A 27,194-nucleotide genomic window follows, 5' to 3' on the forward strand; every position below is an offset into this window, starting at 1 on the left:
ATGTCTTTATCCAACAGATAAAACTTTATCCTGACATTTTGAGACATGCTCATAGACTGTTGTACCTACTCAACCTCAACCCTGGGTTAACCCAATTAATGCCGCATCATAAAAACGTCATCGCGGATGTCCCAAATATGCGGGTCCTAATAAACAATAAACGGATGATGAGGTGGCCACCTCAATTAGTGAAAAGGGGTGCCTCGGCCTGCCCTAATCTGGCGTGTCATGGGCGCCATTTGCAGCGGTGACGTCATCAGCCGCTCCCCCGAAATGAGGTTGGATGTCTGGACTCGGTGCGAGGCGAAAAAAAAGGTCGCATTTATAGGGGGCGTCGGTGTTACACCGGCATTATATGTGGGGTAGTCAGGAGACGGTTTTTGACATAGATAACTTTGCTACTAATTTGGGTCAATTATATTATTAAATTGAAATCTTAACTACATTTTAGCTCTGTTGCTTTGGAACGTAAGTACGTGTCATCAAATTTTACATAAATATGGTAGGTAATTATTAAAGAATACGAAAGAAAATAACTATACAGCCCAAACTAAAGCAGGAATACAAAGAGGCTTATTTTTAATTCATGCCTTTTGTTAATATTTTTTTAAAATTTGTACCATGTTTAAGTTGGCCGATCTGTATCCTGACCTTTTGCCTCGCCTGACACTATCATAAGTCTAGCATATAATGGAGCTGATCTATTTTAGACGTTCTTTGTTATGTTTATTTTTACGTTTTGTAATAGTAGTGGCAATTTAGTAATAGTGACGTAGTAGTATTCACTACTGCCACAGAAATACTACGTTGATGCCTCTAGTACCCATATAGGTTAAAAGCATAGCATCACAAAAACTTTGTGTAAGTATGACCTATTTTCTTGCTGACATCCGATAAAAAGGTGTTTTGTATGATGGATTTATAGTTATGGTAGCAACCGTTATAGCCCATCTATTTTTTTACCCTTTACATCGCCTGAAAAGGACCAGACATTAACACTAGGGTGAACACGTCATGAATCGTCCTATACTTCTGCATACGCTACGTTTACGTCATCCCTATAGCACCAACGTCAGCCTGATACCCTATTTTACGACTCATTCATTTTTACTAGCGTAGTTTTAGTTGCTGAACCTACAATGATACAGTGTAGATTACAATAGAGACTATGCACCTGATCTGATATTTATAATTCCAAGTACAGATTACCAAAAATCTTCCTTACATCGTATCTTTAGCGATCAGAGACGCAGTTTCGTAAAACAATGGTGAAGTGACATTCCTTGCGTCACTTCATACTCACTCGAATACCATAATGGCATTGCCTGTCTTGTCTTGCTTGACCAACATACGAAATTATAAGGTATCGGAATAAATTAAGCCCAGTTTTTCATAAACTGACAAAACTTGTGCTAAAGATGCCAAAATGTCACGTAATAATCATTATATGTTTGAGAATAGTAGCAATAAAATATTGTAGAAGCAACACAATTATTGTAGGACAAAGGATCCTCATTCCAATGAACTCAAATCTACATAGCCGCTCAGACGTCCATTACAGAATCACTTAGCGAGGCAACCGTAGTGGATCCAGTCTGCCGGTCTCCATACATTGTCAATTCATGACTAATGGTGGCATTTAGTACAATCGTAATCTATTTACCCTGTCATTAAACACTTTGTAAACAGCACGGGACCGCTCTCGTGGGTTACTCTATCTAAAAACTAATGAAAGAGTGATCATGCAATCGGCACGTTTAAGGCAACGGGATAAAGTCGTAGTTATTGCAGCAGCGCTCTGAAGCTTTGCCTTTCGTAAGCTAGATTGACCCCTTCGATGCTATCGCTGTCACTGTTTCCAGTTGCTGAAGGCCACATAAATATAACATTTTAAAAAACATTATCAGTTGTAAACTTACTTTTAGTTTACCTATATGACCACCTGCCTCCTCGCGTATATGGCTACATTTCGTGAGAGGTTACCTACTAGACGTGAATGCTTACGTGTTTTCCTTAGTATTTTTTTGTAATGTTTCAATGTTTTATGCAATTGCCTCTGCTGTCTATTATTAACATATGGATAGTGAAAAGGCACCGGTAACGAGAGCCAGAACACATGGATAAACATTGCAGAAGGTCAAAGAATAACACATAATTCACCCTGACCGAAGGATAAACACATCGACATGTTTTACGGTTCATTTTGCTATTTTGAGTGAATATTTTTGTGTCCGACGTAACATAGTTAATATTTAAGGTAGCATCGCTACATCACCCCAATCTGGGTCAAACAAAATATCATTTTGATAACAAGAATATCAGACCACGCTAAATTAAAAAGTGCCTTCAGAATAGACTCCATTGTTAATGAATGTATAAGGAGCAATGTAATTTATTTCGTTACTTATATATATATTTTTTTTTTAATTTGTATCTTAAGAGATACAGTTTCAGTAGGTAGTGGACAGATGTGAGAAGTTAAGAGCTGGTTTTATCGAATCCTTGCCACACACATTTTCCTTGACATGCAGTTAACTAATCTTCTGAATGACAATAATTCGTAATAAATTGTTATTGCATTTCTTCATTTCATTTCAACTGACTTGCTGGGATCATCGTTTGCAAAGAGTATGCGTTTGATAAGAGCAAAATACTGGGATTTTTGACATAAGTCTGTCTCTCTATACCTACCTAACAAGAAAATAACTGTCATGACCTCACTTATAACCGAAAAAAATAGTTAAATAATATACATATTATAATTATAAGTATCAACTGTCAAACAGTCTCCCACAGTGGCTTGGCACTGGCATCGATGGTTCAACAGCTCCCGTTATTCCTTGCGTATCGCTTGCATTAGCAGTATCTATTCACACAAGCTTCCTGTTATTAGTGCCCTTTCACTTTCTTTTACAGTTTCGCACGTCACTTGTTATTAAACTGATCATTCGCATAGCAGTTCCTGAAATCTTTACTTTCAAGTTATTTAAATGTCTTACAGCTTTGATGACATTCTGGTTGGCTTGAAGTTTATTTATCTTTATCATTATGTAAGGTAGTTTTTTTGTGAATCTCTAAATATAAAATAATTTCAATGGAAAAGTGACCTTTAAATAGAATTTTTACGAGGTGCATCAAATACTAGATAAAGAAAAATTGTTTAAAGAAACTTTACAAGAGAAACAATAACACAAACATCAAGATGACAAAACAAGGACGATAACATAATATGAATACCTACATAATAATGTACACTTTAAGAAACATCAAATTCAATGGACCGTTCCGTGCCATATCGTAGAGATAATTCAATAATAACTCTAGAATTATTTAGCGTCAATGTGGAAGATATTGAGAAACAAATTTTAAATTTGAATTAACTACAACACTATAATTGGTGCTTTCATATCTGCAAAACAATTATTTACTGGTGTGTAATTGATTTAATTTTATAACCACTTATTGGATTTTTTTTTTAGTTTTTTTGACTCCTATGAAAAATTGTTTGTATGACATAATCTTATAGCATTTTTTTGTTTAGGGCGTGTTCTAGTTTTTATTGTATATCAAAAAGATTAATCATCTTTATGTGTACGAGTTTTATGAGTCATGTCCAAGTTGTATTTACGTACTTGCTGATAGTACTTACATAATTCAACTCTATCGATACTGATACCCGACCTCTGCGGGTGAACGACCTCCACAGTTGAAGAATGTACAGGTTCCTCTTATGTAAGTACCTACCTATTTGCTTTATAAAAGTGATAGAATATGCATCATACTTTCAGTGGAATTAAAATAGGTTTCAGTGTGAAGAAAATCAATAATAAATACAGGTCATTTACTGCATTTCACTTGCTTTCATTATTTATTGATGCATGTATGTTAATACCTGACTAAGAAATATAAAAGAACGTAGTAGTAAATAACAGTGAGTATCCTTAAAGTTATTATGAAAAATGGGGAATAGTCTTATTAAAAAACGTTACCTTTTAAAACACTTGAGTGAGCATGAAATGGTTCACCGACCAAAAAAAACGAGCACAGATAATTTCAAGTTCACCATGATTGATGATAATGGCCGTGTACACAGGCAAGCTTTGTCTACGAACAAATTCATGATATGTTCGTTAATTGAATTATGAAATGTAGAGTGTGCGTAATGCTTGCGGCCAACTCTTACGCATGTAGGAAGTTATACACCCAAAGAGTTACGTATAGCTGGTTCAATTATGATCGAGGGTAGATACTATGATTTTTTAACTATGCTGATTATGGATAATCATAAACATCCTGCTATATCAGGTTAACCTGAAATGGAATAATTGAAAGGAAAACACTAGACAACGTTACCACGTCGACATGCCATTCTTGTAAGTCCTGAATATAATATGGTCTAGATCGAGATACTTATGTTTCACCTTTACATTGAAGCCATGACGCTAGTTCTACTTTTGGAACCGACAAATTTCCTAAGAATCCACATAGTAGCGTATTTGTAAACATGAAACAAGAGCCGTGATGAAACTAGCGGAAACCACTAATGAATCATTCAATCCTAATACGTAATATAAACAAGCATGTTGGTTCCAATCGGAAGATCGGAAGTATCGTGGTCCAAGTGATGACGTATTGACGTGAGTCATCGGAGTCATCGAGATATTCATAGAGGATTAACTACACTAGGCTACTTGGAGCTTTACCTATGGAAGCATACGCACACAAGACTAAGAGTCGTAGCTACTGTAACCTTATTAGTATTAGTACTATTAGTACATATTTAAATACCAAAAATATTACGTACTACTTATAGTTGACTGTACTATGGAACGATTTCAAAAGAAGTTTCGTTCCACCACATCGATCTAATCACAGTTTAATGACCTGTAGTAAAATGACTTTGATTGTGTATATGGTATTGGTTTTGCGCTACCCTATCGGTAGCTAAGCGGGCTTGGCGTGGGCTTACTATAAAAGATAAAATGTATAGTGTTTTTTCGCTGACACGGATATAACCAACCACGTTACTCTAAATTAATTGATTAAAAATAAATAGTAATCAAATCGAAGCCCGCGCATAGGAATAGGGGATCCCAATAAAGGTTTACAGCAGCGATAAGAATATTTTTAAAAACGTGGGTATAATAAATGGTATTGTACCACTTCGCGGCTAGACGCCACTGCACTTAACCTAGTTAGGGGCGGCTAATAAATGTTACAGATTGATTCGATCAATACGTAATGTTATTAAGGTTGCCAACTTGCCACTCGATACTATAATAAAGGTGCACTGGTGTCGGCAGAGGTGATTTATTTGACAGCCTCCGTCTGATTGCTATACTAATGTACCACAGTGATAGCCAGTTGTGTCCGTAAATAGTAACTGAGGTAACTATACCTACTTTACAGATAAGAGCAAACGCGAACTATTATTATTATTACGTTCGATTTCATACAGTCATGCAAAAACCTGAATAGCCTGAGAGTACCTAAGTCATTTTTAAATAAGTTTTATCATATTAAAAATTTATTTATTACTTTTAAAAATATATTATAATAATATGATTTGATGCCATAGATGTCTGGTAGGTAATACATATAATATCTACGACAGCTAATTCGTACGTACGATATTATGCAGCACCTTCTTGCATACGATGACCTCTATTCTCACCATATGGGCTTATCATTCATCTATCACACCGTTATATGTGCGCGATATTACAATGGTTAATAACCTAAAATAGCAATTTCATATCAGTGTCTACTGCCTACTGTTATTTCCATTTAATATTTAAACATATAGATTGTCTTAAATAGTCCACTACATTCACTAATATTAAAATAGTTATGTCCTCCATTATAAAACCTTACATGCCACTTAATTTTACCTACATAATAATATATACAACCTACATTAACTTTAGTAATAAGAAACATTTTGTTTATCCTAAATACTTTACTATATATACATGTACCAAAGTAGTTCTATTCTACATAATACTTACAAAATATGATAAAACTCAATTATCTATCAACTCATTCTACAACCAATTGCCCGGTCTCATTGTAGCATTTGATTATACACTTACTGTACATTCTATAAATCTATATAACCAGTCTAATTATATGATAAATTGTGATATTATTACCATGTACAAAACTTTTGAGAATATTTTATTTGGTTTGAATATTGTTCTAACGCGTGCATATTCCTACGTATACATAAATAACATTATATTGTATATCATATGTCGAGCTTGCAATGTGCCGACACTTTATCAGAAGATGTCTTGTCATGTTAGATTACTTCTCAGCAAAATAAAACTATTTGAACTGACAAACTCGCTTAGTTACAATTACTATAAATCATGTACCAATGTGTGTAAACAACAACTGACCAGTCCTTGTCACAAAATGTTTGAGACTATAATAGTTGCTCTTATCGCGACCTTAAAAAAAACATTTAACTTAAATTACAGTTCCTATAATCACATTTACCGGAGTGAACGGTGGGTATGTACTGCGCACACCACACAACAGCGAGCATCCTACAATGCCTACAGGTTTGTTGTTAAGTTGTTATTGTTTAACCTATGCATTCTTTGTCCGGTATTGGAATTCATTGCCACGATTCTACTAATCTCAATAAATGAACTTTTAACCAACCAATCTAATGGCGGTTGAAAATAACTGTGCTATTGATCTAGACAACTATAACGTATCTAGATCATTACTATGTAATGCGGAGGATGTTTCGGCACATTTAAACATACGTAATAAAAATAAAATTGGTTTAAGGGTTCTTTCTCAAAATATAAGAAGTTTAAATAAAAACCTGTCTTCATTTGAGACTTTGGTTGCTAGAATTAATATCGACTTTGATGTATTTGTTTTCACCGAGTGCAGACTAAAAAATAACTTTACGGTACCGGCTATTCAGGGTTACACTTCTCACATGACTATGAACTGTAGAACTCAAAATGAGGGGGTGGTTGTTTACTGCAAAACTAACCTTCAGTACAAAGCCCTAGAGTATATATGTGATGATTGCAACTGTATGGTCGTAATATTTGACAATGAAGTCGCAATAGTTTGTATCTACCGCTCTCCAGCTGTTCGTAATGTGGACAGATTTCTTCACTCTTTGAATGAAGTGTTGGTATCAGTAAAAAGTTGCAAAAACATAATGGTAATAGGTGATATCAATATTGATATAAAATCTGATAATAGAGATAGAAACTCTGATGATTATCTTAACTTACTCGGCACGCATGGCATACTAGCAGGGCATACTCTCGTAACACATGATAATAATTGCATTGACCACGTAATGTTAAAAACAAGCAATCCATCAACATCCATCGTTATCCCCGCAACCATAACTGACCACTTTGCAGTAATGTGTCATCTCGAAGCTCATGAACCACCCATAACAAATCGATTAGTTAAAGTACTCGATTACGATTCAATTAAAGCAGAAATAGGGTCTACCGATTTCACTGATGTCTTAGATTGTACCGATGTAAATAAAGCCACTGACAATCTTCTATCTAAACTATCGACAATAATTAAAGAACACACAAACGTCAAAAAAATACCAAAGCGTAAGCGTATAATTAAACCATGGATTACACAGGGTCTGCTTCGTTGTGTTAACAACAGAGATAAACTTCATCTTCAATTAAAGAAAGATCCGACTAATCCTGTCTTAAAAATTACCTATACCAGGTATAGGAACTATTGTAAAACAATATTAAATAAATTAAAACATGACTTCGAACGATCGTCACTAGAAGAATGTGCAAACAATAACCGTAAAACGTGGGAAACTGTTAAAATGATAGCAAACATAAATAACCAAAAAACTACTAATCTGAATCTGCTACAATCTTGCTCTCATCCACAGGACTCAGTTGACCATGTAAACGATTACTTTGCCAGTGTAGGTAAGCGTTTAGCTGAAAAAATTACAAGTGGTCATGGTGATATTGATAAAGCCATAAAACAAAACATAAATTCTATTCCAATCCTCAGTAACACCTTCGTTTTGTCTGAAACCGACAATCGTGAAGTTGAAATCACCTTAAAACTCCTCAAAGATGACTGTGCCGTGGGTTGGGATAGCATCCCCGCCAAGGTCCTGAAATCCTCAAGTAACGTCCTCGTTCCATTAATGACGCACATTTGCAACTTGTCTTTCCGATCTGGGATATTTCCAGAGAGCTTTAAAATAGCTATTATCCATCCTATACATAAGGGAGGGAACATGGACAGCGTAAATAACTACCGACCTATATCTGTTCTTCCTGCCATGTCTAAGATATTAGAGAAACTTATAAATGCAAGACTTATTAAATTCTTTGCCAAATACAATATTCTGTCCGATAATCAATATGGCTTCAGGATGAACCGGTCAACTCAGGATGCCATTTTAAACCTAACTGACACCGTAGTTCGAAAATTGGATAGTAACTGTAAGTGCATTGGTATATTTTTGGACCTGGCAAAGGCCTTTGATACGGTTTCTATACCGACACTGCTGGATAAGCTCGAGCGTGTTGGTTTTCGTGATGGATCTCTAAAGCTTTTTAATAGCTACCTCACCAATCGTCAACAGATGGTCAGGATTGGTGATCACTCCAGCACTCTAAAAACCGTAAATTTTGGCGTCCCGCAGGGAAGCATACTTGGCCCCAGCCTTTTTCTCGTCTACATTAACGACCTGTGTAACCTAAATATTTCAAAAGGTTCTATTATATCGTTTGCTGATGACACCACTTTGATCTTTCATGGCGAATCTTGGGAAGACGTCGCGAGAACAGCAGAAAATGGTCTAAAAGCTGTCACGGAGTGGCTGCGGTCTAATTTACTTACTCTAAATGTCAGTAAAACCCAGTATATGTGTTTTTCTATCTTAAACTCAAAACGTACGCAGCCACCTCCTTTTGAAATTCGCGCCCATACATGCTTTACACAACGTACGGTCTGCTCTTGTATGGCCTTGAACAGAGTAAATGTGGTTAAGTATCTTGGTGTGCACGTAGATTCTCAACTTAATTGGCAGCATCATATACGAGTGCTTTCGGGCAGGGTTAGAAAGGTAATAGTTATTTTCAAAAAACTGAGACATGTTGCTGATTATCCCCTACTACGCAGGATTTATTACGCTCTCTGTCAGTCCCTGCTTGGCTACTGCGTCGTTGCTTGGGGAGGATCTTACAAAACATATATGCTTAAAATCGAAAGGGCACAGAGATCTGTCTTAAAAGTAATGAAATTCAAATCCTTCAGAGAATCTACCCAAAGGCTTTACAAGGAATGTGAGGTGTTAACAGTACGTCAACTATTCATTCTAAACACAGTTTTATTTCAACACTCTAAAATAACATTTGATCCTCAGCTTAAAACAATCAAACGTAGGCACGATATTGTCTGTCCTACTGAATCCTTTAACACTAAGTTCATTAATCGATTCATGTGTTTTTTAGGTCCATACATCTATAACAAACTAAACTACAAACTTAGTCTATACCCAAATACGAGGAATATAGTTAAAAGATCACTTCATAAGTGGCTTTTAAATAAAACATATGATGAGACTGAGGACTTGTTGGTTGTTGTTACATAATACATAAACATAAACTCAAATAGTAGAATCGTATATTATTATCTGCTTTGATAAAGTAATAATATTATTGATCTTTGTTCTTTTTTCTTTAAATTATTTTTTACCATTATGTCGTTATGATATTCATGAGGCTTTTATAAATTTCAAAACTTATCATCTAATATAATCAAGTGATACTAGCTCACATAATATATTTATTGTCAACACTTCATGTAACCTGACTGGACTAAAAACATATTTCCTCCTATAGTACAGGCTAGACCTAGTTTAGGTGGAATAAAAATTGTATCCAACATATTCTAACCATTACACGTACCTACTTTACTTAAGTTAAGTCTTAAATTGTGTACCAATCAGCGTTTCATAAAAAATTATAGTAAGTACCTGCCTATAGATTTCTAATTGTTTTAAATTATGTTAATAACGCAGTATTAAGGTAAATGTAAACTAACATAATTATGTGTAATATGTGTTGCATGTGTTTTTTAAATAAATAAATTTTGAATTTGAATTTTGAATTTTGAATATGTATGTAGGTATCATGGACAAAACAGAATAAATACAAACATAAGTGCGTTTAAAGTCGATATCGAAGAATATTTAAAATATGAATGCACTGGAAAATTATTTTTTTCGGGCATGGGAGGTCGTGTGCTTAAATTCCTAACACAGTCTTTACATGAACGGAGGCGATAGTTCCTCTGCATCTGCAAAGTACTATAACAATTCCCATCGAGATCGCAGTTTACGTAAGGCCGGACATGCAACCGCTGACCCTAATGCTACGCTTACATTCACACTCGGAAGCTTTTGGTCAAATTGTTCTCTGTTGCAACTGGCAATGGCCGTTGAATTGTTTTAATGTTGCCATTAAAATTGCGTTTTTACATAACATCAATGCGATTCGCGGATTCCGAATTACTCATGTTATGACATTCTCTGACCAGAAATTACGTATAGTATAGGTCGCAGGTCTCCGTTACGGGAAAACCTTTAAAAGCAACAGCTAAAAAGTATAATTTATACATAATGAAAGAAAACAATGATGTCTATACATAATAACTGTAATCTAATTGTTAATATTACAATTCTAAAGGGATCAAAATAATAATGTGTACGTGTCGCAGGCAACTGGTTTAATCTCCTGTTTGATTGAACCACTAGCCCGTTCATTGGATGGCGCTATTCAGTTGTATGACTAAAGGACAACTCGTCAAGTCGTTGATTGTAACGTTCGACGTCTTGACTGAACGTCATTCAGCGAAGTCGTTGAATGGGATATAGTATAGCAACTTTGTAATGTCTGGTTAGGGTGAACATCACCAGACAAGAGTCAACAAAAAGACTATGTTACAAAGCTCTTATCTCACAAATTAACCAAACAATAACAATAAACGTTCCTTCATATTGTTGTTCATAATTATCCAGTTTCGCCACTTTTTTTCTTTGAAACTATCCGCCCGCGGCGTAATAGTAGGTAAATCCATGTTGTCACACTATTTTAACACAAATAACGCACTTTAAAGCTAATTTATTTGCAAAAAACTAACAATATAGGTGCTTTTTGTGTCAGCTGTTAGCTGTTAGACGCCATATTTGTTTTATTCACCACCTGACTGATTTTAAGTCAGCTAACTAGTTGGACGTTTTGTGACCCTTGTACAATCAACGTTCGGCCTAGTCATACAACTGAACAGCGCCATCCAATGAGCGGGCTAGTGGTTCAATCAAACAGGAGATTAAACCAGTTGCCTGCGACATACGTACTACGTCCATCATCATCACCAAAGCCAATTATTTTAATTATGACCCACATCCACGGACATACAGATAGACAGCTGGATAACACGGAACAGTCATTTAACGATTTACAATATACAAATAGTTTGTGTTATTATTGTTATTAATATTCTATTAATAGTTTTATTAGTCGCTATCCGATTTAGGTTCTTGTTATTTTTGTCGCATTAATGGATTGGATATGTCGACGAAATATGAGGAATATGGTACGATAAAATTTCACTTCTAAAATATAGCTTGTATTCAAAACAAAATTTCTCGCTTTACACTTTACACCGGTGCTTAGGAGGTCAAAGTGACCGTAATGAAAACGTAACAAGTTATACTTTAATTTGAACTATTTTCCCTTGATATAAGGTTTATTAAGCTTTAATATCTAAGTGAAGACGAGTTCTGCAGTGGTCAGCTGCATTCCCGGTTCTTGAACATGGTTAACTGTTAACCGGCTTTTGGTATTAAGTTGAATTTTCAACTTTCTTTTAAGTAAATGTTCACACAATAATGAAAACTAAAATTATAAGTAGTTAGAAAATTCTAAACGTAAAAGTAAACTTGGGGTATCCCGAAAATTTCGTGATACTGAAATCAAGCACTTCTATCGCGAAAAGGTGTATGACATAATAGGTTCAAGGCCAGCTAGGGTTCCGCCACAAAAAACGACAAGCAAAAAAGGGTTCTGTGGGGTAAAATATTCGGTAACCGACTACACTGGAGTAGACTACCTACATCAGTAAGTTTTTTTTCTCTCATGCACCGTGTAATCTTGTCACATTCTTGGTGGCTTATCTCTCGTAGGAACGTCGATGTAGAAAACCGGTCGTTCCTCGGACATAGGGACAGGTAACCGTCTCAAGTAACAGAACGAAGTTAGAAGGGACTGGTTAGCTACTTATTGACCTGATCTTATAATTTAACTACTTATTGACCTGAACCATTTTTAGAAGGATTTTGTAAACAAAGACGATTGTGCGAATATGATGTTTCCAATACCTATGGTTAAAGCCAATGTCAAAATAAATATCAATAGAAATCTTTATTAAAATAAATATTTGTACCTACCTAAATAAAAGTAGGCAATAAATAAATTGAAAACTGGCTTTAAGAATGTTGAGATTCATCCCATTTTCTAAACGTATTTCCCAGGCTGTACCTTCAATTTCTCCGTAAAGCATACTCGTTGGAAGAAAGCAGTCAAGGCCAATTGATTTATGAACCTACCGGCAGCAAGGAATTTATGAACGTTTAGAGTAGTTCGGACATCGTTACGAACACATTCCTGCACGGAAGGGACCTACAATGAGACCTATTTATTATTCATATTGTTTTTGTTTTAATAAGGGCAGAGGCGCGTCATCGATTTGATTAGTAACACAGTGATTCACAATCACTACTTTGTTCAAAATAATATGGTTTGTAAATAACTACATATCAAGAAATATTAAATCCTACTAGTATCATAAACGCGAAAGTTTATAAGTATGGATGGATGGATTTTTACATTGATTTACGGGACCGAAATCTTTTGCTGAAGCAATAGATTTCGGTTTTGGCTGAAGCAATTTTTGAGAAACTTTGTATCTATTTAGGAAGCTGGAACTTTCGTAACACATAGATAACTTTTATCCTAGAATTCCCACAGGCAAACCTTTAAGGCAAAAAGATATTTGTATTTTTAAATCTTTTATCATCAAATTTAAGTGATGATGATGGGTGTAATAAGTTTGGCGTGTGTTTCTGTTGGTCTTTCTGGTAGTAAGTTACACTACGTGGCTGAAAAAGATGGATCCTTTTGACCTATTCGTTAATGGGCTCCAGTTATGTTTCATCGAAATTGGTTCAGCCGATCTTGTAGGTGAGTACCTAGGTATGCTCATGTCACTATCGGTGGGTTAGCTTCAGTTGAATAGTTGAGTTTTTGTTATTGATTGAGATAATCACTTTTCATGTTGTGCATAAGGGTTCCGCTCATCTGGCATAATCTTCATTGACCAAAACTCATTTCGCATAACTCGTATGGTCTAAACTTTTTTGGCCGAACCATCACTTTGCCAAGACTTATGTGGCATAAGGCTCGTTTCGTCTAAAACTCTTTAGGCACAATCTCTAAACACCTAAGTTTCATTTGCTCAAATTTATGTTCGTCTATACCTATGTATAATCTTGTTTCTCCTAATGTTATCTTAATAAATAATATATTAAGTATGTAGTAAATGTACAAATGGTGGTATTTTTCTCCTACATCCCTAAAATCACGATATTGTATGATCAAAAAATCGAAAGTTAACGACCAATATAATTATTACAAACCCCATGAGATCGAAACCTAAAAATAGGTGCGACGACGAGCAAAGCGAGGAGGAGCGTGTTAGGTGCACATGTTCATCAAAACCAAAGCGCATCGAAGCCGAGCGAAGCGGAGCGGAGCGTTTTCCAAACAGCGGAAACAATACAAGGCACCAGTCTGCGCTATGTAGGGAGACGCTCCGTCAAAGTTAAAGTCAAACGAATATTATTACTTTGTATATACCTATGCCATAGCATTATTAGGCTATTCAAGATTTGGCCATACCATTATTAGGCTAAACAATGTTATGCGAAATAACTTTTTACTAAACGAGATTTATGCCATACGATTTTCGGCGTAACGAGACTTTGACCAAACGTTACTATGCAATACGAGATTAGGCAAAAAAATCTTATGCCAAAAAAGGTAGAACCTGTGCATAATAATATCTGTTATCAGCTTACATTTCATGATTTATCACTTTTTATTGCCAATATTTGATTATGTAGGTACCTACAATCTACGTCGGCGGATCATATGTTTTCATAATATGTATATTGAGAACTGCTGAAACCTAGCAGACTTTTCAAACTATTTTAATACTCTTATCGCTGAAAGGTAAATTATGTGCATTGTAAACAACCATGAAGACTTTATCAGTATATGTGCCTACTTTAGCCGTTTATTTTCTTTACAGTATTTTGTGTCACGAGTTGCTTCGTGTATTATGAATTCATTTCAATTTAAATGGTTGAAAGAACATATAAATAACAGTTTTTGTGTTCACTTACTAAATAGTTAAAAACTCCTTATTCAAGTTTTTTTATAGTTGATAAGAGTTTACGTTATATTAATAAAGTTACGTCATGTTGAGACCGTAAACAACTGAACAAACTGAAAATTCTCACCTGCCGATTAGCCTTCTTGAAAAGTTTGAACTTCATGATTATTTCACAAAAAAATATCACAACAACACAAACAAACTCAAAACAAAACACGATCCACGCACAAACCAAAACAAAAAAGTTTCACGCGTTCCAATTTTAAAACCAAGGGCACACAGAGCAAAGCGGCTGAAAAAGAAAATCGTGGAATATGGCGCGAAAACAAATGATAAGAGCGCGGGAACGGAACGTGCGGCGTCCACGGCCGCCGCCGACTGTGTTGTGTATATAGTCTGTGATGTGGGGAGGAGTAGGGAGTGGTGAGGCGTGTTGGCGGGTCGGGGGCCGTAAATGCATTTAGTTGAGTCTGATTCTGTATTAATGGAAATGGCTATTAAATTGAAGATTAAGGGGAACGAGTATGACTGTGTCGTATTAGTTTGTATGTTCAGAACTAGTCCTGCTTCTGTTATGCTAAAACAATACAAAATGCTACCTTATTGCTTAAACTTAAAGCGATCTCTACCAGACAACTGTGGAGCAATGGTGTGGACAAATGGAATAGATACTTCTAGTACTAGCATAATTATGTTTTGGCTACATAAGATACAACAGTATTATCGGTTTGTGTGTTTGCATATACCTATGGTTGACATAATTAGACTTTAGTTTCATCCAAGAATAATAACTTAGACCGAAATTCTATAAGAAACATTATTTACGCATATATATTTTTATCTCGTCAGATAATCTTACAGTGCCAAGGTTCATCTGACATGGATTAACGTGTAGATACTACATATTATCAGGTAATTCCGCACATGTTTAAGATAGCTACTCTTATTTATTTAATTCATCATTGCACCAATTTTATTTATCAGTGAATAGGAATCGGCTTAAATTGCTATGCGCATTTTCTAACAGTCGACCTACTTCTACAATTTCTCGCCATATTTTTCAGTGTTGAGTGAATCCGCTTGCATACATAATAAAATTGAATGTAAACTTTTCCAATTTCGCATAGTTTTCTTTCGGTTATGAAGCAACTAATTCTGTATTTAGTGCTATTCCGTCAATTACGCCAAAAATCATACAGAAAAAAATAATATGAAAAATCTTTTAAAAATATTTGTAGTAAGAACGCTCTTCTGATTGGTTGGAGTTTTAAAACAAGTTATTTGTTCTCATACTTTTAAAACCTACTACAGAATATTTATATTATTTTAGCACTTACCTCGTGATCTGGGCACGGCTTGGAGGCTAACCTCGCCTCAGTCAGCTGGTTTTTCAACGCCCTGTGACAAGAGGCAAAATATTATTGATGGCTTTAAAACAATGTTGCCTTCATTACTGCCACCTGGCGTCAAACTAGCGAACTTCATGTAAATAGACAATACGACTTATACTCGATTCGAGCTGTGTGCGAATCACGAGTACTGTACCCGTATCACGAAAAAACGCAGCACATTCTATTCGATAGTCTATTCGAAAGTGCTGTCAACCTGTCAACAACAAAATGGCGGTGTATAGATTTGCGAAAGTTTGACAGCTATCATTCCATAGGTCATTGTCAGAATAATATTATGTACTCTGTGGTCATTCTTTTCGAAACTCATTCGAAAGGTAAAAAGTGTTCGAAAGTGCTGTCAAGTTGACAATAGTCGCACTCGCATTCGATTCTATTCGTTAGCTCGAATTTTCATGATACGGGTACTGGTAGACTCAAGTCGATAGCGTAATTCGATAGCAATTTGTATGACATGTTGATCAGCGCCTCCTATAGAGTATGGGATGTGAGCGTGCCATCAACAACTACGGCATCTGTCCGGACATCAGGGAAGAGTTTGACCACCCCGAGGCCACTCTCCTAGAGTACTGCGGCATCAGCTTCAGTGGCTAGATCCACTGCTCCATGGATCCCTGATGCCAGACTGTTGTCTGACTGAAGGTATAAGTGCCTGCCGAGTTATGGCCAATGGGCTCGGTATCTTCAGGTCACTATAAAAATATATCAAGTAGTTTTCTCGTAACGGGGCTGACCCTTCACCAAGGATTTCAAAAGGAAGGATGCGCCCGTCAGAGCATTAATTTTGTGTAAAGAAAATGTTACCCGCGATTTAAACAAAATGATGACAGATAATTGTATAATTGAGTTTTTAGGGCCAGCGAGGATGCCATTTTCTTGAAAGTTTTGCCCTGTCCTTATGCTAGTAATATATGCGTCAATGACGTCACACTCACATGTAGAGCTCCTCGGCCTGCCGCGCCTGCTGGTCCCGCTTCTTCATGAGCTCGACGCACTGCTGCAGCGCGGCCAGCGTGGCGGCGCACGTCGCCCGGAACGACGCGCTGGCGGCTCGGACCGAGTCTGATGTGGGGCGCTCTGGACCTGGTGGTGAAGAGGTTTGGTTAGTGGAGTTAAAAAAAAAACACACACACACACACACACACACTCACGCCTTGTACTAATGTACGGTCAGGTGCAGAGAAACCTGACCCCCATCTCATAGTAACAATGCTTCTGAGGGGGGTCAGGTTTATCTGCCCCTTACTGTACTCCCTTGCGGGGTAGGCAGAGGTGCATTGCTGCACCCACTTTTCACCAGAGTGTCATATATGTTATATATTAGTCCCAATGTAATAGGTGGCGGGCCTATTGCCATTTTACGGGCACATAGTGGAAATAACATAAGGAAAAATACGTCCACCAACCCGCACGAGGCCAGCGTGGTGGACTAGGCCTAAAACCCTTCCTTCATTCCCGTGCCCCAGCAGTGGGGACGTGATGGGTCGTGATGAAGGCAAAATAAGTAAAATATTTCATTGGTCACTTATTGGTCAGAGCCTTACTGAGGGTAATTTTGCGGTTGCGGGTGGAAGGTGAAAAGTGAGTGTAGATAAGTGGGCTGATAATTAATGATAACAAATCTATAGGGGTTAGTATTGCAATATCGGATTACGTAAGGAAAGATTTTGGAACCTACCGGATATTGCACTGTGAGGTTGGCGATTCCTGATTAGAGAGTTAAATGCTTAGGAATTGGTTTTGCTTTGTTCTTGCGAAATAATGAACTTTTGGAAAGGTTTCCGTGAATGTGCATAATTTATAACAGGTAGGTACTTAACTCGGTAGATCCACAAAATTGATTATGACTTTCACGTTTGATTTATTTATCGATTAGTAAATCTGACTTGCCTTGTAGTGTATGTGAGTGATTTTTTGTCATAAAACACAATATCCACAAACCGCAACTCGTAAAAATGTCGTTAAACTTAACTCGAGTGCGTCTGCACTGAATTTTGATTCAATAACATTGTGTCACATAAACCAGTTATAAACACGAAATAGTGGCATCATAAACATAACTAGTATAGTTACCAACATGATGTAAAGTAAAAAATATAATTGGACGAACAAAGTTACGAAAATTCTGATAAATGACTTATGTGGGTTAGACTGTTTTTGTAAGGCATTCACTAATTAGCTATTGATACCTTGTTCTTTTGCAAAGAACACTACAAAAATCTGTCCTCTGTCTTTATCATCAAGCTACTAAATTTCAATTATGTCTGACTCTGAAGGTTTTCCGGTGATGTCACCTTCCTACATGCCAAATTTCATAAAATTTCATCAAATTTGCTACACCCGTTATTTTGTGAAAGAGTAAAGCCGCGTACAGACCGGCCCAACGAACGCCAACGAACGTTTTACGTTGACCTTCGTTGCTGCAATCTGCCCTGTATTATGTATGATAAATATCCAACGTTGGGATAACCGTTGGCCTTCGTTGGGCGTTCGTTGGCCCGGTCTGTACGCAGCTTAACACACTTCCATTCATGCCCACAAACTTCTACGTTTACAATATTACTACCATAGTATTTCAAGCATGTCCACTACATCTGCCCTCTCCCCTAACCCCTATTACAATATCATTAGTATAGTACTTCCAGCCACCAGACTGTTTAAAACCGCGTACCGTCAGCAACGCCAGCCGCGTCCACCACATCGGCCCCCTCCCCTCCCGCCCCCGCCGCCGCCGCCGCCTGCTCGAAGTACCCCTGCAGCTCCGCCGCCTGCCGCGCCAGCAGCTCGCCGTACGTGTCCAGCTCCGAGATCTTCTCCGTGAGCCGCCGGGCCGTTCGACCTGGTACGAGGAAAGAGAGAGAGAGTTGTTAGTGAGATAAGGAAATTTAAATTTAACGACTTCTTGAGAACACGAACGGGCAAAAGCAACGTGTGACACTCTCCAGTCTATTGTACAGACGACCTTGGGTCGCCAGTAGTGATCTGAGAGATTGGGGGAGACTTATGCCCACCAGTGATGAATAATTAAAATGTTTTCGATGTCTTTCTTTTTTCGAAAATGGCTGTTATGTTATTATGTAAGATACTGGGAGAGAAGCATTCGCCTATGTTACAATACTAACCATAATCGCAATGCATTCACAAGTATTTTTAATGTAGTTTTCAATAATCAATGTATGGCACATACCATGAGAGCCAGTAGACTGCAGTGATGTGACAGAGCCATGTCTCCGCAGGCCTCCTCCGTTGGAGCTACTGTCTGAACTAGTACCATAGCCTGACTCCACCTGTAATCATTTTTAGTATTATATTAACTTTATAGTGTACAGGGCATCAAACAGCGATGGCACATCAACTTTTACATCAGTCAAACAGTTCGAATTTGTATATCACAACAATCTCTAAAGTTGTATGTAACCATGGCATCCACGCAAGTGGGCCTAAGTAACTTATATTAAAATTGTATACTATGGACAGAATAAAATGTCTTAACCTAGGTCAACTATATTAAATGTACATGAACAGGGCTCAATGCTTAGTATTTGTGTTCTATGTGTTATACAATATTATACATAATAAATTAAACCATCAACATGACAACATGTAGGCAAATCATTGCACTATCTCAACAACTTTTGTATTGGCACTCCTATAAAATACAGCTCAAGTGTATTGTGTATGCATTCTGAGCAACTGATATGATAACATGTGTATAAAACTGTAGTCCCATATTTAATATACAGTGCACATCTGATTTAAGTATCAGTCTTTATTCCTAACAGAAAAGATATGTTCCCAGTTTCTGTGCACCAATTAAAAAGGATCCATGGATGGATTTAATTATTTTGTTAAAATTTAGTTTGTTTTACAATTTAACTCCCTTATTCATAGAAAAGTTACAAAACGTTTTAACTAATAAACTGTTTTGTCTCTCTCCGACAGGGAACAATTTGTTCTTTGACAGAGAGGGACAAAACAGTTTATTAGTTAAAACGTCTTGTAACTTCTCTATGAATAAGGGGGTAAATAATCCTTTCAATGTTAAGCTATATTATAATGCCCCTCTCTCTAAACTTTACAATTTTTTTGTGTTTCTCATTTTTTATGCAATTGGAATTCAAACTCATTAAATACAGAAACTAGTAATCCTAATTATAGCATGGTGATTATTGATTAATTTATTAATATGAATGGAATGTCATGCTAATGCATCCTTCTATTCCCAGTAGTCCAATCAAAGGACAATTGTAATCCACTGATTGCCAACCATTTAAAAGGTAAATAAACTAAAATAAGATAAAATAAATTAAAGGTATGCATTGAAAAAACTGTTTCCAAAAATACCACAATCAAGATAATCTTTTGAAATTTTGTCAAAGCAAAACTTGATGAAACAGTCAGTAATTAAATGAAAGTAATCTGACTAGTGAGTTAGTCATGTTTTATAAAGATGTATAATATGGCGGCAATTAGTCACTGTGATAAAGCAATATAAATTGATAAAATGTGAATTATGCATTTATCTTATTATCTTTAAATTACACTACTTCAAACCACTCAGGTGTAACTATTTAGTTCAGAATGTGTTTTATGTTTCTTGAACCCATGAAGATAAAGTTTAATAAATAATATATTTCATGATGTATCTTATGCTTTCTTAAAGAAGGATACTTCAACAAGTTACTTTTAAGCTAGTTTCCCACTATGTATTATTGAAAATCTAACTTTGATACTCACTTTAAAAGATTCCAGGACATCAATCCATTGCTGTTTCTCCTCTGGGTTGGTGGCACGCAGATACCAGACACAGTCATTCACGGACACATCAAACCGACAATCATCAAATTCATGAGGCTGGAAAAAAAATGCTTTCAATAACACACAATTACTTACAGCAGTACATAATTTATACAATTTCTAATGGTCCATTGCGCACTCAAGGTCTCTCAATAAGTATAATAGATTTTTATTGCATACAATTACAGCTATGAATCCAAGACATCATCATTGTGTTGGACTTTGCCTGGATATTAAATACATTATTTACCTTGACTTTAGCTTTTTTGAGGCATAAGGCACCACGGCATCCCAGATTGCTTTCGAGTTCACTTTTGTAGTAGGATAAAGTAGAATCTTTTAAAACAATAAATCTATCCTGCCAACCGTGAATATAGTTTGTCCATTTACTCAAATAGCCACGCAGTTCTGGCGTCCCTCCGTCTTCTAAATCTGAATTATCGCTAACTGTTATATTTTCATCAGACATTGTAAGCTTTGCACTTCAACTGATTTCACATTAACTTCATAAATTAGAAACCAAAACAAAACTCAAAAATTTCAACGAAAGAAAACTGCTGCGAAACATGTATCACAGACAAGACGATTGAGATTTGTAAGACCATAGAGTAGGTAATGTTCATTGGAATGTCAAAACTTTAGGGTGTGCGTAAACTCGCGATTATTTATTTGAAACGTCCCGTTACAGAAATACATAAATGTTCCTTGGATGAAACCATGATGCGATTACATAACGCATAGGTCAGATTTTTACAGACTTAGATAAAATTTACAGTTTATCATATGCATTTATTTAAGAAAAAAATTAAAAATATTTTCCTTTGCCATAAAATAAAATGAATGAAATTAAAAAATTATACACGCACGTTCCGGAAATGACGAAAATCGATCCACGGCAGTACTAGAAGCTGATTGGTTTAAAATTGTTTACTAAAGAAATCGCTATCAACGGCCCAATAGAAAGCCGGCTTTTCACAAACAACGCAGTGATATCCGCTCAAAATGGCGGACAAAACTGTGCCTATTTGTGTCCCATCAGAAAACCCTATAAAACTAGTAAAATGGAAGGTAAAACAAGGTGCTTTCGTGTCCCAAAGTCAAATTTTATTTTTATACCACGATTCATCGGGTGAAAACAAGGAGTTAAAGAAATTTAAAGCGTTTCGCGCTGGTACCGTGGCCTCCATCAAGGTGAAGGAAGGAGACATTGTAGAGCCTGGGTAAGTGACGTCACGCTAAAATAGCATTTTTATCTTTAATATTTCGCCTAAACCCCAGTTTATGATGGAATTCTACAAGATTATTGACGTCCTTATTTCTTGCCGCATAATACGGGGCCTACATATCAATTATAAACAACCATAGCGACTTCCTGAAATTGCGCGGGAAATACAAGTTGCCAACTTGCTACGCGCCAAATGTTGTAAATATTTATAAACTTAGGAAGGTGTCCAAAAACCTGCAAATACTTTTAATATTCTTCAATATACTTACAAGAACATTTACATTTCTGTTACAGGGGTAGCATAGCAGACTTGGAAGCATGTCGACATCCGACCGTGATGAAAGAGATGTGTGCGGAGTGCGGGGCCGACCTGCGGACCGACGAGCGGCCGAAGCAACTTGACGGAGCCGCGCTCGTGCCCATGGTTCACTCTGTTCCCGAATTGAAAGTAAGTTGTAAATATTATTATAAATCATACTAGGTATCGGTGTAGATATATCAGCTGTCCGATACCTATCTATAGGGTCTGCCTTGTTTGGGGTTGGCACACACAATTTTAGATGATAATCAGCAAGCTTATTTCCTTTGGCCATTAATGTTATCAGAACCCTCTGAACAATACTGTGTTACTAACACTAACATTTTCTATCTTCCAGGTTTCTGAGGAACTAGCACAGAAACTTGGCCGTGAAGATGCTGACCGATTGCTGAAAGATCGCAAGCTGGTCCTTCTCGTTGATTTGGATCAGACATTGGTTCACACCACTAATGACAATGTTCCTCCAAACCTAAAGGTTTGTAAAATACAGATTTACACTAAGTATTACATTTAGAAATAGACCTTACTAAAAAAATTACCATGTATTTAAAGAGCCTAACAAGTTAATTACATGAAGTTATAATGAAGTTTCACTGTTATTTAGGTACTTTGTTTTATTATTTATCTTCTTAAATTCATATAATACATAAATATGTATACTGTATTTCTTTTTAAATTACAGGATGTGCTTCACTTTTTCCTCCGAGGTCCTGGTGGCCCTGGGCGCTGGTGCCACACAAGGCTCCGACCAAAGACACATGAATTTCTGGCTTCAGCATCTAAGAACTATGAACTACATGTGTGCACATTCGGTGCCAGACAATATGCTCATGCTGTGACAGAACTTCTAGATCCAGAGAAGAAGTATTTCTCTCACAGGATTCTGTCTAGAGATGAATGCTTTGACCCGAGAACAAAATCTGCTAATTTGAAGTAAGCATATTTTATATTATAATCAGAAAGAGCTGTAGCAGACCATCGTGAGGAGACCTGTAAATCCTAGGTTTAAATTGTACCCTATCCTAATTCCATTGGGCTATGTGCATGGTTTACAACAATAATTATTATTAATATATATAAATCTAAAGTAGCTTAGTTATGGCTTCTAGAACTCATATCTGACGACATCTTCGGCCATTTGTACAGGTGACTGATTTCTTACAAAGCACAATACTCTTTCAGAGCCTTATTCCCGTGTGGAGACAACATGGTGTGCATCATTGACGACCGAGAGGATGTGTGGCGACACGCCAGCAACCTGATCCATGTGCGGCCTTACTCCTTCTTCCAGTCAACTGGAGACATCAACGCTCCTCCACCTTGTAAGTGAAGTTATTTAAACTACTTGTAGTGATTGATGGATATCTCTGACATAGAGTGTAGGGAAGTCTAAAGTGCAAAGAATAGATTTTTATTTTATTATATCTTTGCTCTGCTTGTCCTTTATTATTTTGTTGAATGTAACATAGACTGGATTTAGATACAGGTTACATTCTCTAGCTTTTGTGTTACCTCACCTAAAATCCAATATAATACTGTCCTGCTGAAGACTTTCTTCTATCAAGCCTGGGAAGAAAGACAGATATGAGGACTACATTATTCACAAATTGAGCTTCTTAAATAAAATAACCCCCTTCTAAATTGGGCAAGACTGTGTAACAAAATGACCTCAACCACAAATTATATAAACATAATTTTATGTATTGCAGTAGAAGAAAAAACTAAATCACTCAGCGGTAAAAATGGCGCACAAGTACCCCCAGCAAACCCAATGCCTTTACTAGACTCTGAACCAGACGCAAAGGAAGAAAAAGACAAAAATCTACCTATAAAAGCAGAAGAAACTGTAGAAATCAAGGCAAAAACTGAGGGCAATAATGGAAAAATAGTATCTAAGGATGAAAACACGGCGCCAAAACAAGATAGTGAAAAAGCAACTACCGATACCAAGAATGATAATGCGGAAGCTACAGACCCACCAGAGCCTAAATGGGTGGAGACATCTGACGGGCAGATCGAGCAAGAGGACCCTGATGATTACTTGATCTATCTTGAAGATATACTTTTGAGGATCCACAAGTGAGTTAAATATTTTTTTATACTCTTCTCAAAATCATAATTATTTTCTACATGTGAGCAAGTAACTTTGCACTGGTATAAGGTTATTCAATATCATACGTCTGTCTGCCAGTGTCAAACCAATCTATCTATTTCTTCATGTCTACATACAAATTACATAAATATTATGTTGTTACAGATATTTCTATGAGACATATGATAAAACGGAAGGTTCTCAAATACCGGACCTCAAAGTTGTAATACCAGAAGTGAAGAGCAAAGTACTGGCGGGAACCAGTCTAGTTTTCAGCGGTTTAGTCCCGACACACCAGAGGCTGGAGACCTCGAGGGCGTATTTAGTCGCTAAAAGCTTAGGAGCGGACGTCACTCAAGACTACACCGATAATACCACTCATCTTGTAGCTGTGAGATCAGGTAATTCACGAATATACCTTTATATTATTATATTTATTGGATAAAAATAGGTAAGGGTGAAAACTCTTGCACCATCTGATGGTGTTCTAATTTTATACCTGTTACTTAGCCCTCTTGGCTATATAGATTACACACAGTCCAACCCTTTATCTGTGCCATAAGAATAACACAAGATAGCGTGACACGACCCCAGCACATTCACAAACACGCCAAACTCTTCCAGGCACGGCGAAAGTGAACGCGAGCAGGAAGATAGGTGAAGCGAAGAGCAGCAAGCTGCACGTGGTGACGCCGGAGTGGCTGTGGACGTGCGCCGAGCGCTGGGAGCGCGTGGACGAGCGCCTCTACCCGCTGCAGAGAGGGGGGCAGGTACAGTCAGACACATATAATAATTAAATACCTATTTCAAATCAGGCGGTGATAGAAAAGATTCCATATAAGCCTGGCGAGAGGCCAGGGTGAGGGAAAGTTAATAAAGAGTCCTTGAGTAGTTTAATATGGTTTAGTACCCTGGTACTCAACCTTTTTTTTTTTCGCGGGCCGCAAAAACGTTTAAGTCATGGTTTCGCGGGCCACAAGCAATATTTTTTTGTTTTTTTTAACTATTATAAAGCGATGTAAACTATCAAATATAATATAAAAAACACACGCATATTCCCTATTATCTCTCATGGCACGCGGGCCACTGATAAAGGCCTCGCGGGCCGCATGCGGCCCGCGGGCCGCAGGATGAGTATAGCTGGTTTAGTAGTTTAATAGGCAACATATTATGTATAATTTAATTTAATTTTACCTTTGTATTTGTATTTTAATGGGTCTTACCTGTAAATAAAGAACTTTATTATTATTAATGAAGTGGAAACCGGATGGTACGTCAAGCTTATAGACTACCTGTATTATAGATACCTAACCATTCCAAAAAGATAAGGTTTTCGTATATTTTATAAGTACACTTTTTTACAGTGCCTCCTTGGGAAAGGTCTATGTCTGACGATGATGACACTTTTCACTATTATACTTACTTTTACACTAGATTGGAGTACTAAACAGTTCCGTGTGCCCACAGAGCAGCATGCGGCGGCCGCCGGCGCACTGCTCGAGCCCGCCGCCCGCGCCGCCCGTCGTGGCCGCCGCCCGCAAGCGCACGCCATCGGGCCGGTTCATGGACACCCTCAACCCGCTGCTGTCGTTCTCCAGTGACGATATCGCTGATATGGATCGAGAGGTTATTGTTACTGTGTCTGTATGATTTACGAGATTGAGGTAGTATAAGATACCATCGTACTCACCGCTACTATAAGGCTTTTAAATTATTATTTTTTTAATGTAGATATGTTACAAAAAAACATATTTCTGCTTTTCTGAGAGGCTTTTGTTCAGAAGTGGAAGAAATTAGGGGCAAAATACAATTATTATAAAAAATAATTACTACGTTTACTACTAGGTACTGGTATAAAAATTTTTACCTACAACCTACTTACAGCCCAATATAATTTCTAACAATGATTTATATGCAATGTAATGTAAGTGAATGTTTTTAAACTTTACTTACATGTTGTTTCTCTGCAGGTGGAAGATATTTTCAATGAATCTGATGAGAGCTCATCGTCTGAAGATGAAAAGCCAGGGGATGATGATTTAGACGATGAAGAGAATCCTCCAGAAGACAGGCTGATCACGTTAGAAAATGAAGACAGCTCACAGGAGAGGTATATATTTTTTTCTTTGTTTTTAAAATTATAGCCTACTGGGTATCCCACTGCTGGGCTAAAGCCAGAGGTATATCTTAACAATAAAAAATATTTCTTATTACAACATCGATAACATAATGTGTGTAGATATATCTTTCTTTGGTGCTTATAGTAAACTGGTTAGCATGTGTTAATAAACTTTATGTGACTTTTTTTCAGATTACAAGATAGAAAGGGTGATGAATCCAGTGAATCCGATAATGGCATCGAAGGTAAGAAGTAATCATTATTTTAGTGTTGATCACCTAGATCCACATTTCTCTCATGATAGAAAGCAGTTGTTAACATTGAATTAATGTTTCAGATGATTCCCGACCACGGAAAAGGCCTCGAAGGTCTTCACCTCCATCGGACGACGAGCCCCCAGACCCAGAAGATGACGACAGCTCATGGAACCTGATGGGGGCGGCTTTAGAAAGAGAGTTCCTTGCACAGGACTGACTTGTCCCACCAAACACATTTGTGCCCGTTAATACAATCTTTGATTTACTAAAAGATTTTTCTTTTGACATACCCACCTCTGCATACATAATGTAATAGCTACTAGACATCACAATATTAGGTACTTTCTAAGTCACTCACATATCATGCAAAAGTATTTTGACTTCTGAATGCATAGCTGCTCTGCATGAACCCTGTGTGTATCAGGTTTTAGTTAGCACTTAGTATCAAGAGGAATGATTCTGGTATGGCACAGACACATA

The 27,194-nt window shown here is 36.9% G+C and overlaps 2 protein-coding genes across 2 annotated transcripts in view; one reads left to right on the forward strand and one right to left on the reverse strand.

The window, feature by feature from the left end:
* The window catches only part of LOC105387293 (ceramide transfer protein), a 30,169-nt gene extending 8,872 nt beyond the window's left edge, over positions 1-21,297 (reverse strand). Inside the window, exons 1-6 of the mRNA XM_038106425.2 lie at positions 20,953-21,297; positions 20,643-20,759; positions 19,093-19,192; positions 18,577-18,744; positions 16,841-16,988; positions 15,834-15,894 (exon numbers count right to left, since the gene is read on the reverse strand). Coding sequence (XP_037962353.2) covers positions 15,834-15,894; positions 16,841-16,988; positions 18,577-18,744; positions 19,093-19,192; positions 20,643-20,759; positions 20,953-21,171 — 813 coding nt within the window. The 5' untranslated portion in view covers positions 21,172-21,297. The remainder of the gene's footprint in view (positions 1-15,833; positions 15,895-16,840; positions 16,989-18,576; positions 18,745-19,092; positions 19,193-20,642; positions 20,760-20,952) is intronic.
* A 370-nt stretch (positions 21,298-21,667) lies between these two features.
* LOC105387294 (RNA polymerase II subunit A C-terminal domain phosphatase) lies at positions 21,668-26,985 on the forward strand. The gene is made up of 12 exons (XM_011558000.3): positions 21,668-21,922; positions 22,222-22,375; positions 22,584-22,721; positions 22,929-23,179; positions 23,429-23,568; positions 23,956-24,325; positions 24,504-24,739; positions 24,963-25,108; positions 25,806-25,964; positions 26,309-26,448; positions 26,650-26,702; positions 26,795-26,985. Exons 1-12 carry the CDS (start codon positions 21,705-21,707, stop codon positions 26,929-26,931), a joined length of 2,142 nt encoding a protein of 713 aa, XP_011556302.3. The 5' UTR covers positions 21,668-21,704; the 3' UTR covers positions 26,932-26,985.
* Positions 26,986-27,194: the final 209 nt, after the last annotated feature.

The sequence above is a fragment of the Plutella xylostella genome, chromosome 19, assembly GCF_932276165.1.
Source record: "Plutella xylostella chromosome 19, ilPluXylo3.1, whole genome shotgun sequence".
In the NCBI taxonomy this organism is placed as follows: Eukaryota; Metazoa; Arthropoda; class Insecta; order Lepidoptera; family Plutellidae; genus Plutella; species Plutella xylostella.

What these genes read in the sequence shown, in the direction of transcription:
- LOC105387294 (XM_011558000.3), top strand. Translation starts at nt 21,705, where the DNA reads ATGGCGGACAAAACTGTGCCTATTTGTGTCCCATCAGAAAACCCTATA. An exon ending in CGCTGCAGAGAGGGGGGCAG is followed by an intron (nt 25,109 to 25,805) that starts GTACAGTCAGAC and finishes GTGTGCCCACAG; the next exon opens with AGCAGCATGCGGCGGCCGCC. An exon ending in ATCCGATAATGGCATCGAAG is followed by an intron (nt 26,703 to 26,794) that starts GTAAGAAGTAAT and finishes TTAATGTTTCAG; the next exon opens with ATGATTCCCGACCACGGAAA.